The sequence below is a fragment of the Martes martes genome (genome assembly GCF_963455335.1).
Source record: "Martes martes genome assembly, chromosome: 10".
Classification (NCBI taxonomy): Eukaryota; Metazoa; Chordata; class Mammalia; order Carnivora; family Mustelidae; genus Martes; species Martes martes.
This window is the reverse complement of record NC_137898.1, coordinates 30708432-30723343: the sequence shown is the minus strand read 5'-3', so window position 1 is coordinate 30723343 and position 14912 is coordinate 30708432. Positions and strand designations below refer to the sequence as shown.

Here is a 14912-nt window from a genome sequence, read left to right as displayed (position 1 = left end):
AATGCAATTTTGTTAAGTTTATCTTCTTTTTAGTAATCTCTATACCCAATATGGGACTTGAACCCATGACCCGGAGATCAAGAGTCCCACACTCCTCTGACCAAGCCAGTCAGGCACCCTGGCAATGTTTTATATAGAGAATTACATCAATTAAAGAGTCTGAATTTTTTTTTTATCATCTACAAGTCTGAAAATTCAGTGTCTGCTGTAATAAGTGATTCCTTTTGGTGTAATGAGAGAGGGGCTATAAAGCTCATGACTGTCTTTGGTGGGACGGGCACTCTTTTCTTTCCCAGAGTCCTTTTGGTGTCACCCTAATAGAGTGGGGGGAAAAATGGATGAGTCAAAAGATTTGAGTCCAGCTCTTTGTGATCTAGAGTAGCACAACCTTTTTTGAAGCCCCCCTTTTTATCCATAAAATGCTGAAGTGTCCAGTTTTAAATGAAAAAAAATTTTTGAGGAAAAACTGTAAGACTTACACACTACTAAGCAAGTATACAATAGAATTATCATCATATATTAATTATTGTGATTCTGGGTTATCTGGAACATGAATCTGGAAGACAGATGACCTGGCCACATTCCTGTGATCTGTATGGGAAGAGGGCCATGACCCTAGACAGTCTCAATCTAGAGCTGGGAAAGTCTAGCTTGATTAAGATTCCAACTTACTGGAAGCAGTGTACCTTATTTTGATGATGAGATTTTATCCATTCAACTCTCCAGAGCTAATACAGCAAATCTTGAGGGGCTCTAGGACAAGGATAGTTGGGTCTCCACATCCAAACATCCTGGTTCCACCTAAGGGTTTCAGATGGTCAAGGCTGGATATGGCTATCCAGGGTGTATCTTACATTACTTCCCAAAGCCTTTGGTCACTGGTTATATGGCCTTGTCCACAGGGAAATGAGTTCATAAAGGGAAAGAAGGAGTGAAGAGAGAGAAATCGAAGTTGAATTAATAGTCCTTTAGTGACTGAATATTGAATGTCAGTGGTTAGAATGTATTTCAAGAGGATTCGGCGGGGGGAGTCTTCATTGGCGATGTATAGGACTTGGACTTCACTTTGGAGGCGTTAGTAATTAAATATACTTTTCTTCACTAGTGTTACTCATTTTTGGTCTCATTTATTTTAATCTGACAAGATTTCAGTGTGTTAATGAAGTGTGTCTGTAACATTGCAGAACTGTTCAGGCTAAGCCAAGTAGTAGCAACAAAACTTCCGATCCTCCAACACCAAAATCTACAACTACAAAAGCCCCTTCCATGAAACCCAAAGTTAAACAGCTGAAAGTAAAGGCTGAGCCACCACCAAAGAAACGGAAGAAGTGGAAAGAAGAGTTTTCGTCATCCCAGTCTGACTCCTCTCCTGAGATCCATTCTAGTAGTAGTGATGAGGAGGGTAAGTTCTCCATGAAATGAATACCTCAATAACTTGAGACTGTCAGCATGAACAGAGAGAAGCGGTGATGCTCACAACTCAAAATTGTTTTATTTTTCGGGGGATTTACCTACCTAATTAAGTTCGGGTTAGGCTTTTATAAAAATAAATTCAAAAAATAAATACATCCATACCTGTATACCTGCATACAAACACAAATTCACATTGCCTGAGCACTAATTGAAAGCACGGCTTGCCCACGCATACAACCTTGTAAAGTAGAAGAAGCAGTGAACTGAAAGACTGTTGCGAGTTCTAACCATGCCAGTTATCTCACCTCTCTGGGTGGGATGGAGATTATTAGATCACATAGTTTATACTAAGTCATGTCGTTCTAAACTTCTTATTTTATTTACTTATTTGACAGACAGAGATCACAAGTAGGCAGAGAGAGAGGAGGGGAAGCAGGCTCCCCGCCAAGCAGAGAGCCCGACGCGGGGCTCAATCCCAGGACCCTGGGATCATGACACGACCCGAAGGCAGAGCTTCAACCCACTGAGCCACCCAGGAGCCCCTGTCGTTCTAAACTTCTGAGTCCATGTTTATGCTAGAAGAAACTATTAACTCTGATACTATAATTAATAGGGTATTAACTAATAGGGCATGTAATTAGTACTCTGAAACTAATAGGGTATAGAAATATATATATAATATATACTTAGGTGTATATGGAATATGTTTATTAATTATATAATATCATGCATACTGCTCTGTATCTGCCCCTAGCCAACCAGCTGCCCTTGACTAAGCAAGGTACCCTATCTGTGCCTTAGTTTTCTCTTTTATAAAATGAAAAGGTTGAAATAGGGGCGCCTGGGTGGCTCAGTGGGTTAAAGCCTCTGCCTTCGGCTCGGGTCATGATCCCAGAGTCCTGGGATCGAGCCCCACATCGGGCTCTCTGCTCAGCAGGGAGCCTGCTTCCCTTCCTCTCTCTCTGCCTGCCTCTCTGCCTACTTGTGATCTCTGTCAAATAAATAAACAAAATCTTTAAAAAAAAAAAAAAAGAAAAGAAAAGGTTAAAATAGATCAGCAGCTACCAAACTGTTTGTTTTTAATTTATATATTTTTTTAGTTTTTTCTTTTTTATTAACATACAATATATTATTATCCCCAGGGGTACAGGTCTGTGAATCGCCAGGTTTACACACTTCATAGCACTCACCATAGCACATACCTTCCCCAGTGTCCATAACCCAACCACCCTCTCCCTACTCCCCTACCCCCAGCACCCCTCAGTTTGTTTTGTGAGATTAAGAGTCTAGCAGTTACCAAACTTTTTATTTTAGAACACTTTTTTTACTCTTAAAACTGTTGAAGATACCAAGGAGCATTTTTGTAGGCTAGATGTAGATACAGATATAGATAATAGTTGTATTTACTTTATTAGAAACTGAACCTGAGGGGCACCTAGGTGGCTCAGTCAGTCAAAGGTCTGCCTTCGGCTCAGGTCATGATCCCAGGGTCCTGGGATTGAGCCCCACATCAGGCTCCCTGCTTAGCAGGGGAGTCTGCTTCTCCCTCTACCCCTGCTCATGCTCTCTTTCAAATAAATAAATAAAATCTTAAAAAAGAACAAAACTAAACTGAATTTGAGATAGTTGTAAAACATGAGAGTGTACCAGCACACATTCCATTAGCCATCAAACTTGTTGTATAATATATGCAAGAAAGATAAAGCAGTTCAGTCTAGGGCAGAGGTTGGCAAACTGTGGCCAGTGGGTCAAATCTGACCAATAGTCTATTCTTGTAAATAAAGATTTAACTGAAACACGAATTCATTTACATATTTTCAGATAGTTGCTTTTCTACTAGGTGGCAGATTTTGAATCATTGCTGCAGAGAGCATATGACCATTAAAGCCTAGAATGTTTGCTCCTGGCCCTTCCAGAAAAAAAATGGTGACTTTTCTTCTGGAGCATAAAGTTGGAGGTAGGCAGAAAAAGATGATAACAGAAGGCCACATATGCCAAGTTAAAGCTGAAAAGCCTGGGATCCTGTAAGCCCAGAAGAGTCCCTTGGAGGGATTTAAGTAGGGAGCAAACATGGTGAAATTGGAATTTGAATTATAAGACCTCATAGTTCAGGTATAATTGAAAGTCTGAACCTTAGTTGTGGCAGTAGGGGTGGAAGAGGGGGACACATAAGAAATTCAGACTGATGGGGCACCTGGGTGGCTCAGTGGGTTAAAGCCTCTGCCTCAGCTCAGGTCATGATCTCAGGGTCCTGGGATCGAGCCCACGTCAGGCTCTCTGCTCAGCAGGGAGTCTGCTTCCCTCTCTCTCTCCGCCTGCCTCTCTCCCTACTTGTGATCTCTGTCTTTCAAATAAATAAATAAAATCTTAAAAAAAAAAAATTCAGACTGAACGTGAATGATGAATTGGGCATTGGGGGTGCTACTGAGGTTGATGGCCAGGTTGGCCTCTGACACTACAAGTGTCATTGCTTGGGAGCTCACCTCAAAGCTTATTGGAATAGAAGTCGAATTGTAACAAAAAGTCTTCTTTAGGGCAACAGTCTACTTGAAATGTGTTGTTTTTAAAAGCTACTTAGAAAGCATGCACATCAGAATTTATAAAGAAGATACAAAAGAGCATTTTTTTTTCCAAAGAGCATTTCTGTAGGCCAGATGAAATTTAGTGCTTTGAGTATGTGTAGAAGGCAATATACGTAATCTTTGCAGTTAGCATTCCTGCCTACTGTTTAGAATGGAGTGGTTTGAGTTCTGAATGGGCACACCACTGTACTGCTTCCTCAGATGACTTTTGTTTTTCTTTATTGGTAACTTGAGTTGTTGCCACTAGGTGTCAGTAATAGGTAAGCATTTTAGTGTTTAAAAAGTCAAATATTGGGGCGCCTGGGTGGCTCAGTGGGTTAAAGCCTCTGCCTTCGGCTCGGGTCATGATTCCGGGGTCCTGGGATCGAGCCCCGCAGCGGGCTCTCTGCTCGGCAGGGAGCCTGCTTCCCCCTCTCTCTTTCTCTGCCTGCATCTCTGCCTACTTGTGATCTTGGTCTGTCAAATAAATAAATAAAATCTTTTTAAAAAAATAAATAAATAAAAATAAAAAACCAAATATTGATGGTAAACATAGATTTATAGGCTGGTGGTTTTCAGTACTGTTTGTTTTAAGACTTATAGTCTTCAGATTTATTGAAGATTCCAAAACACTTGTGGGTTTTTTTAGGCTTTATCTATTGATGTTTACCAAGTATCAATTAAAATAACTTTGTAAAATATTTATTTAAAATAAACCCATTCCATATTAATATTTTTTAACAACTGTATTTTCCTAAAATAACACTAGTTAGAAGAGTAGCATTTTCATATTTGCTTCTACATATATATTATTTCAGCTAAAGTATATTAAGAAAACCCACCCTTGGGGCACCTGGGTGGCTTAGTCAGTTAAGCATCTGCCTTTGGCTTGGGTCATTATCCTGGGGTCCTGGGATGGAGCCCCACATCAGGCTCCCTGCTCAGTAGAGAGCCTGCTTCTTCCCCTCTCTCTGCCTCTCCCCCTGCTCATGTTCTCTCACATTCTCTGTCTCAAATAAATAAATATAAAGTCTTTAAAAAAAAAAAAGAAGGAAAGAAAGAAAGAAGAAAACCCAGCTTTATGTAGATTTGTAGTTGGGAAATGGAGGAGTATTTTAATTAAAATATTTTAATTTTCAGACAATTATGGATATTTTTATTTGATACTCATAAGTTTTTTATTTTATGAACTTGACAAGAAGTAGCTTTTTCAACTTTTCATGCTTGTTACTTTAAAATGTATTGGTTTGTCTTAACCCCCTCAATGTATCTTTAATCCATGAATGATTTTATAACATTATCCATTGGTCATATGAAAATATCTGTTAGCTCGTTAATGTATATATTCTATTTCACTTTTTCCCACATTTTAGTAAATTGTGCTCAAATATATATAACATAAAATTTGCTGTTACAGCCATTTTTAAGTGTATGGTTTACTAGCATTAATTATATTCACACTGTTGTGCAACTGTCACAGATCTCTCTTTCCAGGACATTTTCATCACACCAAATGGAAACTTTGTAACCATTAAGCAGTAACTCCCCGTACCCTTTTCCCCAGTTGCTGGTAATCTTTAATCTGTTTTCTGTTTCCATGAATTTGCCTGCTCTAAATATCTCATATAAATATGCTTGTCTTATTTCACTTAACATGATGTTTTCAAGGTTCATCCATGTTACAGCACATTTTCACTTTTCACATTTATTACTTACTATTTTTTACGGCTGAATACATTGTAAGTTTATCCTTTGTATGTTCACTTTATCTTTTCATCTATTGATGGACATGGGTTGTTTCCACCTTTTGGCTATTGTAAATAATGCTGCAGTGAACATTGGCATACAAATATCTGTTTGTATCTTTTTTTCAATACATCTAGGAGTAGAATTTCTGAGTCATATAATAATCGTATGTTTAGCTTTTTGAGGAACCACCAAATGATTTTCCAAAGCAGTTGCACCGTTTTACATTCCCACCAGCAATGTAGGAGGTTCCAGTTTCTTCACATCTTCACCAATACTTGTTATATTTTGTTTTTGGTATGTTGTTGTTGTTTATTGTAGCTATCCTAGTAGGTGTAAAGTGTTATATTGAAATTTTGATTTGTATTTCCCTAACAACTAATGATGTTGAGCATCTTTTCAAGTGCTTACTGGCCATTTCCTTATTTTCTTTGGAGAAATATCTGAGATCTTTTGCCCATTTTTTAATTGGGTCATTTCTCCTTTTGTTCTTGAGTTGTGGGAGTTCTTTATATTTTATCCTGTTCTGTAGGTTGACATTTCATTTTTTATAATGTCCACTGGTATACAAAAATTTGAAATTCTAATGAAGCCAAATTTATCTGTTTTTTTTTCTTCTATTGCTTAGACTTTTGGTGTCATATTTAGAATCCATTGCCAAATGCAAGGTCATGAAGATTTACCCCTATATTTTCTTCTAAGAGTTTCATGATTTTAACTCTTACATTTAGGTCATACATTTTTACAGCATCAAAAAACTAACACTCATTAATACTACCACTGATCTCATCAGTAAACTCCTTGTATTGATTGGGTGGTCCGCCTCATAGTGGTAGATACACATTTTCTAAAATTCTGATTTTCATTTGAAACCTCAAATTTTCTCATTGGCAGCAAATGCTGTCAATTGTGTTTGTTGAATGACAGGTCCACTTCATTAATTTTTAAGAATATCATGTCTGGGGGTGCCTAGGTGGCTCAGTCGTTAAGCGTCTGCCTTCGGCTCACGTCATGATCCCAGGATCCAGGGATCAAGCCCTGCATTGGGCTCCCTGCTCCGTGGGAAGCCTGCTTCTCCCTCTCCTACTCCCCCTGCTTGTGTTCCCTCTCTTGCTGTGTGCCTCTCTCTGTCAAATAATAAATAAAATCTAAAAAGAAAAATAAAGAATACCATGTCTACCAAATACCCAAGTCTGAATAGGCATAGTGTGTGTGTGTGTGTGTGTCAGTCGTCCTTTCAAATGAAAATGGTGTCCCCTGTGGAGAAAAGTGACTAGCTCATCTTGTAACTCAAACTATTACATAGATGTTCTTCCTAGAGATAACCATCATAGTTCATAACAGAAGTGCTTATGTACCTCTGATTTCATCACACAGAATATTAAGACATTTACTCAATAGTAATGATTTAATACAAATAAAAATTTTTACTGCTTCACCAAGAACTATCCCCTTTTTTTTAATTTTTAAATTTTTTTATAAGTAATCTCTCCCCAACATGGGGTCAAACTCACAACCTCAACCTCAAGAGTTGCATGCCCCACCAAATGAGCCAGCCAGGCACCCCAAGAACTATTAAGTGAAATTGGCTCCCCGCCCTCCCCTTAAAGGCATGGCAGTGAGCTGGCAGAGTATATGGCTACTAGTACAGTTTGGTGTCACCGCCTCAATCCATGCTAACTAAGGCACCAGCAATTGTACCCATCATTTTTAGAAATATGAACAGAGTTAAAAAGATAAATAACATTTAATACTTTTATGAAAACCGTTTTGAAATGAGAAACAGGATCTTGGAGGAAACCCCAAAAGGTCCTTAGACCATACTATAAGAACTGCTACTAAAGGCTATGATAATAGTTTGTTAATAACAAAAATTACAACTGAGTAAATTTTAAAGATTAATTGGCTTTATTATTCGATTCATAGATCAGGCAACATCCCATCTAGCAAGTAGAGGGGAGGTCAAAAAGGCTACAGAAAAGGAAGGGTTTTTAAGAGTAGAGAGTAAAGGGGCGCCTGGGTGGCTCAGTGGGTTAAAGCCTCTGCCTTTGGCTCGGGTCATGATCCCAGGGTCCTGGGATTGAGCCCCACAACAGGCTCTCTGCTCAGCAGGGAGCCTGCTTCCCTTCCCCTCTCTCTGCCTACTACTTGTGATTTCTGTCTGTCAAATAAGTAAATAAAATCTTGAAACAAGAGTAGAGAGTAGAAAAAAATTATTAACAAAAAATCCATTGTTTTAGGCAAGGTCACCCTCCTAAGGTGGATTGAAAGGGATCTATCAGTAAATTTCCTAGTGCTGACCAGGAAATTCCCATCTTGACTGGTTAAAGGTTACATACATTTTTGGGGTCTTAAAACTACAGTCAGATTAGGTGTTACTAAATCTTGATGGTTTACTGACTTTGGGCCTTAATTAAGTGACACCATTTTGGGCCTGTGGTTCTTTTTTCTTTTTTCTTTTTTTTTAAGTTATGTGTTTGAATAAAAGTAAAAATTGACACATTTCTAATTTGCAGTTTTTGCCATTGAATTTCAGTGAAATTTTCTCTCTGCATGGGCCATTTTATATATATTTATATTTATATTTACATATATTTTAATTTTTAATAAGCCTTGGCTCTAGACCAGAATTCTACATAATTTAAGTGTAGAAGTAAAAAAGAAAATATGGCTGTGGATTAAATTGTTAGATGTCTTGGGGTCTCTTTAATCTAGGGAAACCATGAGTTCTGGAGTAGCACAAGCTGATGGCAGATGTCTGTGGTGGGGCCAGGGGAGAAGAAACAGGTCCCTCCGGGGCTGATGTTTACAAATGCTGGGCTGTTCTTGGGCTTCAGAGTCCCCTGGGAACCCTTAGAAGTATATTTAAGCTTCATTACTACTGCTACCACCCCCTACCAACCTATGCACCCCCCCAAAAAAAAAGATTATTTTAGTAAGTCCAGCAGTCTGGGTTCCTGGTTTGGTTTGGTTTGGTTTGGTTTGGTCTTGTTTTAAAAGCTCTCTAGTGATCATGATATACAAACCAGCTTTGGGAATCTCTACCTCCACGTGTTTTTAAAAGCCAAATGGGTAGAACTGGAAATTTGAAGAAATTTTATCTACAACGTTTTTTCTGTTTATAGGCTCTTGTTATAAATAAAAGTGTTTTTAAAGTTATCAGGAAGGATATTTAATATTTTGTCTTTTTTACTCTCCCAGAATTTGATCCTCCAGCTCCCTTTGTCACTCGTTTTTTGAATACAAGAGCAATGAAGGAAACCTTTAAGAGCTACATGGAATTGCTTGTTAGCATTGCTTTGGACCCTGACACAATGCAAGCCTTAGAGAAGAGCAATGGTACAGTCTGCTAAGTAGTGCCGGCTTGGTAGCGCTTCCTGGATCTTCTTTATTCTTGTCTATTAGTTGTGCACTTAATATATGGATTTTATAATAGATACCTGTACATTGTCAGTTCACAAATCGGTGATATGGAGTCTATAAAGTAGTTCTATAATTCATGAGTTGTCAATACTTGAACAGCTTTATATAACTACTCTCCAGTCTTCACTAAGTGTCTGTCTTACATGCAAGGTCCGGATGTCAATATATTCTGTTTTCTAACAATTGGAAAGATGAACTGGATAATAGTGGCAGAAGGATTAAAATTTTATATTGGTGTCTAATAAAAGATACATCACAGAATAATTATTTTCTAATCAATTAATAATAAATCCATGTATTATGTTATATTCATTAACATTATTCCTTTATATTCTTCCTTTAGTAACTTTTTCTTACAGTAAAATAGAGATGAAACTAATATCTGAAATAAACTCGTGACCCGTGTATTTAATGGTGCTCACTAACATTTACCCCTCAGCTACTATGGCATTCTCCAAGGACAACTTAAAAAAGGGAATGAAATGATTAATGAGCCAGTTTCCATTATCCTTCTATCAAAATGAATTGTGTGCATGTATGATCAAAAAATAGTAACAAAAACCACTAACAATATACTTCAGCAACAATGCCTAATAATACGTATTATTTCCACATACTTTGATATACATTGTTCTATTTGACCCAGAACAATTCACATAGCCATTTTGTAGATGACAACAGTGAAGCTCATGGAAGTTAAATGACTTGCTTAAGAGCCCACAATTTCCAAGTAGCCGAGAAATGATTAAAATCCGACGTCTAATTTCTGGTCCATCATTTTTTTTTGACCATATAATCAGAGGCTATAATCTGTACGTCAATCATTTTTAAATCATGTAGAGCTGGAAGAGATGTTAGAGATTACCTAGTCTAAAACATTTATTTTGTAGACTAAGGTTCAAAGAGATGATAGAATAATCACAATTAAAACCCAATACTTAATTCCCCATGTCGGCATTTTTGCCATTAAATGTTTTTTTCGCTCAATCAGAACTCCTTGCATCATAGAATATACATCTCTTAGTACTGTTGATTCTAGAGTAGTTGTATTTTAATTGATTTTTTTTTCTATTGCTTATCATTGTTTTATGATTTTTCTCCATTTGCTATAAGGGGAAAGACTTTAATTGTTCTATTTTTAAAATAATCCATAAATGTTTAAAACTTTCTTTTGTGAAATGTAAATTCTTACAGTTTTTGAAAAGGTTTAATCACTACTAGAAAGATGTAACTATCAAGGTGTGGTATAGTGATCTTAGAACTCATTCCACACTAAGGACTTGTTCTTCAATTAAAAGTGTTCTTTTTGTGCTTGTGTTTGTATTCCAAATACAAAGAATCATTTTATTCAGCTACAAAATTAGTAAACAGATTCTGAGGGTTATATTTTCAGAAAGGTTATTAAAGGTGATTAGTGTTATGAAATATATTATTATGCTGATAAATTAAGAAATAATTGAGTAACCTAAAATATTTAATGTAGCACCAAAAGTAATAGTCTGATGAAAATGCTTTTCTTAAAGGAGCTTAAAGTTTTTCTAGTTTCTTTAGAAAAAGAAAGTGAAAAGTTTTAGTTAGGAATCTTTATCATACTTTTATTCTCCCCTTTTATGAAATAACTATTTGGCTCTTGTGTTTTTGAAACTGGATTTTGATCATTTTTCTTCCCATACTTTTTCTTTGGCCCAAACTAAAGTTAAATTAAGAATTTCATATTTGGGGTGTGCCTGCATGGCTCAGGTGGTTAAGTGTCTGCCTTCAGCTAAGGCCATGATCCCAGGGTCCTGGGATTGAGCCCCTCATTGGGCTCCCTGCTCAGTGGAGAGCCTGCTTCTCTCTCTTCCTCTACTGCTCCCCCTGCTTATGCACTCAAGCTCTCTCTCTCTGTGTCAAACAAAATATAATATAAATATATATATAAATATTTTATAAATAATATAAAATATAAAAAGAATATCATGTAGTATTTTATAGAATTTTATAATGTCAGACAAATCTATATTTTATAATATTATTATTTGGATGATAAATGAGGTCTAGAGAAATTGTGCTTACTGGTCATTTAGCTGTCATCAGTTAGTTCTAGTGGCAGAGACAGAGTTAAAACCCAGGGCTTCTGATCCTGTCATCCTGCTATGCTGCTTCTTGCTTTGCTTGGCTACTGCAGACCTATTTTTTCAAGTTAGCTTTTGTTCAGAAAGCTATATGTCCAATATTTTAAAAGTAATATATATACCAGTGAATTTGATGTCATAACTTTTTAAGGAAAAGTTGAATTTTCAGCAAGTTTTTGTGTTGATAGTTTATCCTGCTAAACTTTTATCTTGTTTTAGATGAGCTACTTTTGCCTCATATGAAAAAAATAGACAGCATGCTGAATGATAACCGAAAGAGACTTCTTTTGAATCTTCATTTGGATCAGTCATTCAAGGTATTTCCTTCAGATTATTTATTAGCAAACTCCCTGACAATCAAAGCCTTAAGTGTAATAGGCAGGAAATTTATGAAAGTGCTTCTCAGCTTTGTTCAGTTTTTCACCCAATGAAAATTTTATTTTTATTCATTACGAGTCTGGTTTGCATATCTTTTTATTTTATTAAGTCCTTAAGTCTTAGTGTTAATCATTTGCTTTTCTCTGCTTAAATTCATTTTTTAGGCTTTATATTCATCTAGAATTCATTCTACGTAATTTCCAAATGCTTTCAAAAGTACTTCCTTTAAACTACCAAATTTTAGTTATTTTTCTTTTAAACCTTTCAAAATTTTCATATTTCATCTATAATTATAATTGGCCTTTCCTTAGCATAATTATCAAAATTCCCTTACATGCCTGACTTACTCAGTATCTGAGGAAAAACTAATCTTAACATAATGGCAGATATATATTGGAACTCTAAAGTGGTTTTGGTGTTATCAGAAATAGAGAACAACAAAAAGCTAATCTAAACACAGAAAATTTATCACAGAAGCTACTTCGTAGTCAAAAAATTCCTAGCTTTTCTTACTGAAAGTATAACATATAACGTTTAGAATCATTTGATCATATCTACCTTGGGAGAAGTTTTTTAATACATTTGTATAGCTTTTTATTTTTATCAAGAGACTATTTTTACAGCAGTTTTAGGTTCACAGCAAAACTGAACAGAAAGTACAGAGAGTTCCCATCTACCACACATGAACAGCTGCCCCCATTATCAACATGTCCCACCAGAGTAGTACATTTGTCATAACTGACGAACCTACATTGACTCATCCTTCTAACCTCAAGCCCATAGTTTGCATGGCTCGCTCACGGTGCTGTACATTCTGTTGGTCTGGAGAAAAGTATAATGATGTTACCGACTATTGAAGTGTCCTACTTTAGTTTCACTGCCCTGAAAATCGTCTGTGCTCTATTCATCCCTCCCTCTGTCTCCACCTGGCCTCTGGCAACCACCAAGCTTTTTACTGTCGCTGTAGTTTTATCTTTTCCAGGATGTCCTGTAGTTGAGAACCATATTATATGTAGCCCTTTCAGATTGGCTTCTTTCATATACTAATAAGAATTTAAGGTTCTGGATGTGAGGGCGATCTGGCTGCAACATCTGTCACCCCATTGATCGCCAGGGTTGATTCGGCTGATCTGGCTGGCCTAGGCAGGTGTCGCCTTCCTCCCTCATCACTCCATGTGTGTCCATCCCAAAGCTGCACACACTGTCAAAGAGGACGACCTTCCCCGATAGAGAAGAGGACCGTTTTTCCATCAAGGCTATACAAGTAGCTGCGCTCCCCTGCTAGAACCTGCAAACAAGCTCTCAAGAATTTGAGGTTCTGGGGCACCTGGCTGACTCAATGTGATTCTTGATCTCAGGGTTGTGAGTTCAACCCCCACGTTGGGCATAGAGTTTACTTCTAACAATAAAAAATAAAGATCTAAAAAATCACTTGTTTAAAAAAAAGAAGAATTTTTTCTACCATGTCTTTTTATGGCTTGACAGCTCATTTCTTTATTATCAGTGAATAATCTTCCATGGCCTGACTATACCACAGTTTATTCATGTACTGAAGGACTTCCTGGTTGCTTCCTAACTTGGCAGTTATCAGTAAAGCTACTACATAAACATTTGTTTGCAGGTTTTTATGTGGATATAAGTTTTCAACTCATTTGGGTAATTTGTATACCTTTTTCACATCCCTGTTTTATCTGAACTCCACATAAAAGTGAAAATTGACTTCATTTTAGCTAGGTGGAAATGAAAGCTCTGAGATTGAGTTCAAAATTAAATGATACCAGAGGTGCCCTGGCTGGCTCTGTCAGCAGACCATGTGACTCTTGGTCTTGGGTTGTGAGTTTGAGCCCTGCATTGGGCACAGAGATTACTTTAAAAAAAAGAAAAATCAAAGTTCAATGGCACCAGACTACTAATAGTCCTATATTCTTCACTGACATGCACTTGCAGAGAAAAAAAAGTCAAAAGGTAGTATGAAACCCAGTTCTAAGAATCTGGTCTACTGACTCCTAGTCCAGTATTTTCTGCAGAGAAGAGAATGCTATTGGATGTGTGTTTTCTAAAAATTTACTGAATCTTAAAAATGGCCAGTATAGGCTACCCATTTTATTTTTAAAGATCTTATTTTTTTTTTAAAGTAATCTCTACACCCAACATGGAGCTCAAATTTACAACCCCAAGACCAAAAGTCACATGTTCCACTGACTAAGCTAGCCAGGCACGAATTGGCTAACCATTTAGAAGTGTTAAACTGATTCTCTAATAACTTGTATTAAAATAAAGCCCCATTTGGAATTTAATAGATTCAGTAGATATTTAAAGCTTATGCAATAGTTTATGATGAAAAACTGAAAAATTAGTTTTCATATTCTTCTTTTCAAAGAAAAAAACAATTTCTAATTTTGAAATTACAGTTATTTGATTCTTTTCATTTATAGCAATTTGCATTTCAAAGCCAAGGTACATGCACAGTATTTAAAATAATAAAATATTACAAATAGTAGATTATAAAAGATTAAAAGATTTTCTGTTCTTTAGAAATAACACCATTACACATGAACTCAGTAATTTAAGGAATCCTAAAGGCTTTTGAGGTTAATCGTGTTCTGTTTCCCTCTGAAATCCATGTGCTTCCAGTCATCTTTAGTGTCTTGTCACAAAAGGTGCTTGAGAACTCATAGTCTGGAAGAGAGTTGGCCCTAAAGGTTGTAACTGTTTATAAAACAGTGTATCTTATCAAATGGGGACTTCATTCTGAGTAATAAATATACTATGAGCACTTGAGCCCTTTTAGTGTCAAAGTACTAAATGACAGTAGTAACACAGTTTAATCTTTTAAAATAACATTTTTTTTTTTTTTTTTTTAGGTAAACTCTGTCCCCAGCTGAGCCAGCCAGGTGCCCTTAAAACAATACTTAAACTAGTTAAATTTAGCTACAAATATCATTCAGTTATTATTTGTAGTTTTTCATGTCCAGATGAATTGCCAAATGGATAAGGACAAAATATGCCAGTGACTTTTTAAAGAGTGGCCTAGAATTGCTTTGGTTTCGTGGCCACTAAGTCATCAGTGAGTAACTACCATGTCATTATGGCCAGAAAACACATCAAAGTCTGTTTTAGACTCTTTTTATACAACTGAGGTCAAAAGAAGCAGAGAGGTAGTGAAGCCAGAGAAGTATTGTAGTGCAGCATGTTTTCACTGTTCTCATCAGGGAGAGATCCCGTTCATCGGGATCAGATGCATTCTTTATAGCAGGGTGTGGCCAAGAGGCAGGGT

The 14912-nt window shown here is 36.7% G+C and overlaps 1 protein-coding gene across 3 annotated transcripts in view; it reads left to right on the top strand.

The window, feature by feature from the left end:
- Nucleotides 1-14912, top strand: part of QSER1 (glutamine and serine rich 1) — a gene marked incomplete at its 5' end in the record, with an annotated part of 97561 nt that overhangs the window by 54901 nt on the left and 27748 nt on the right. For 2 of the 3 annotated variants that reach the window (XM_080815790.1, XM_080815789.1), the window contains 3 exons: nucleotides 1185-1402; nucleotides 8922-9059; nucleotides 11477-11574. In XM_080815790.1, coding sequence (XP_080671916.1) covers nucleotides 1185-1402; nucleotides 8922-9059; nucleotides 11477-11574 — 454 coding nt within the window. Of the gene's footprint in view, nucleotides 1-1184; nucleotides 1403-8921; nucleotides 9060-11476; nucleotides 11575-12749; nucleotides 13074-14912 lie in introns of those variants that run through there. The other variant, XM_080815791.1, reaches the window with a different exon arrangement.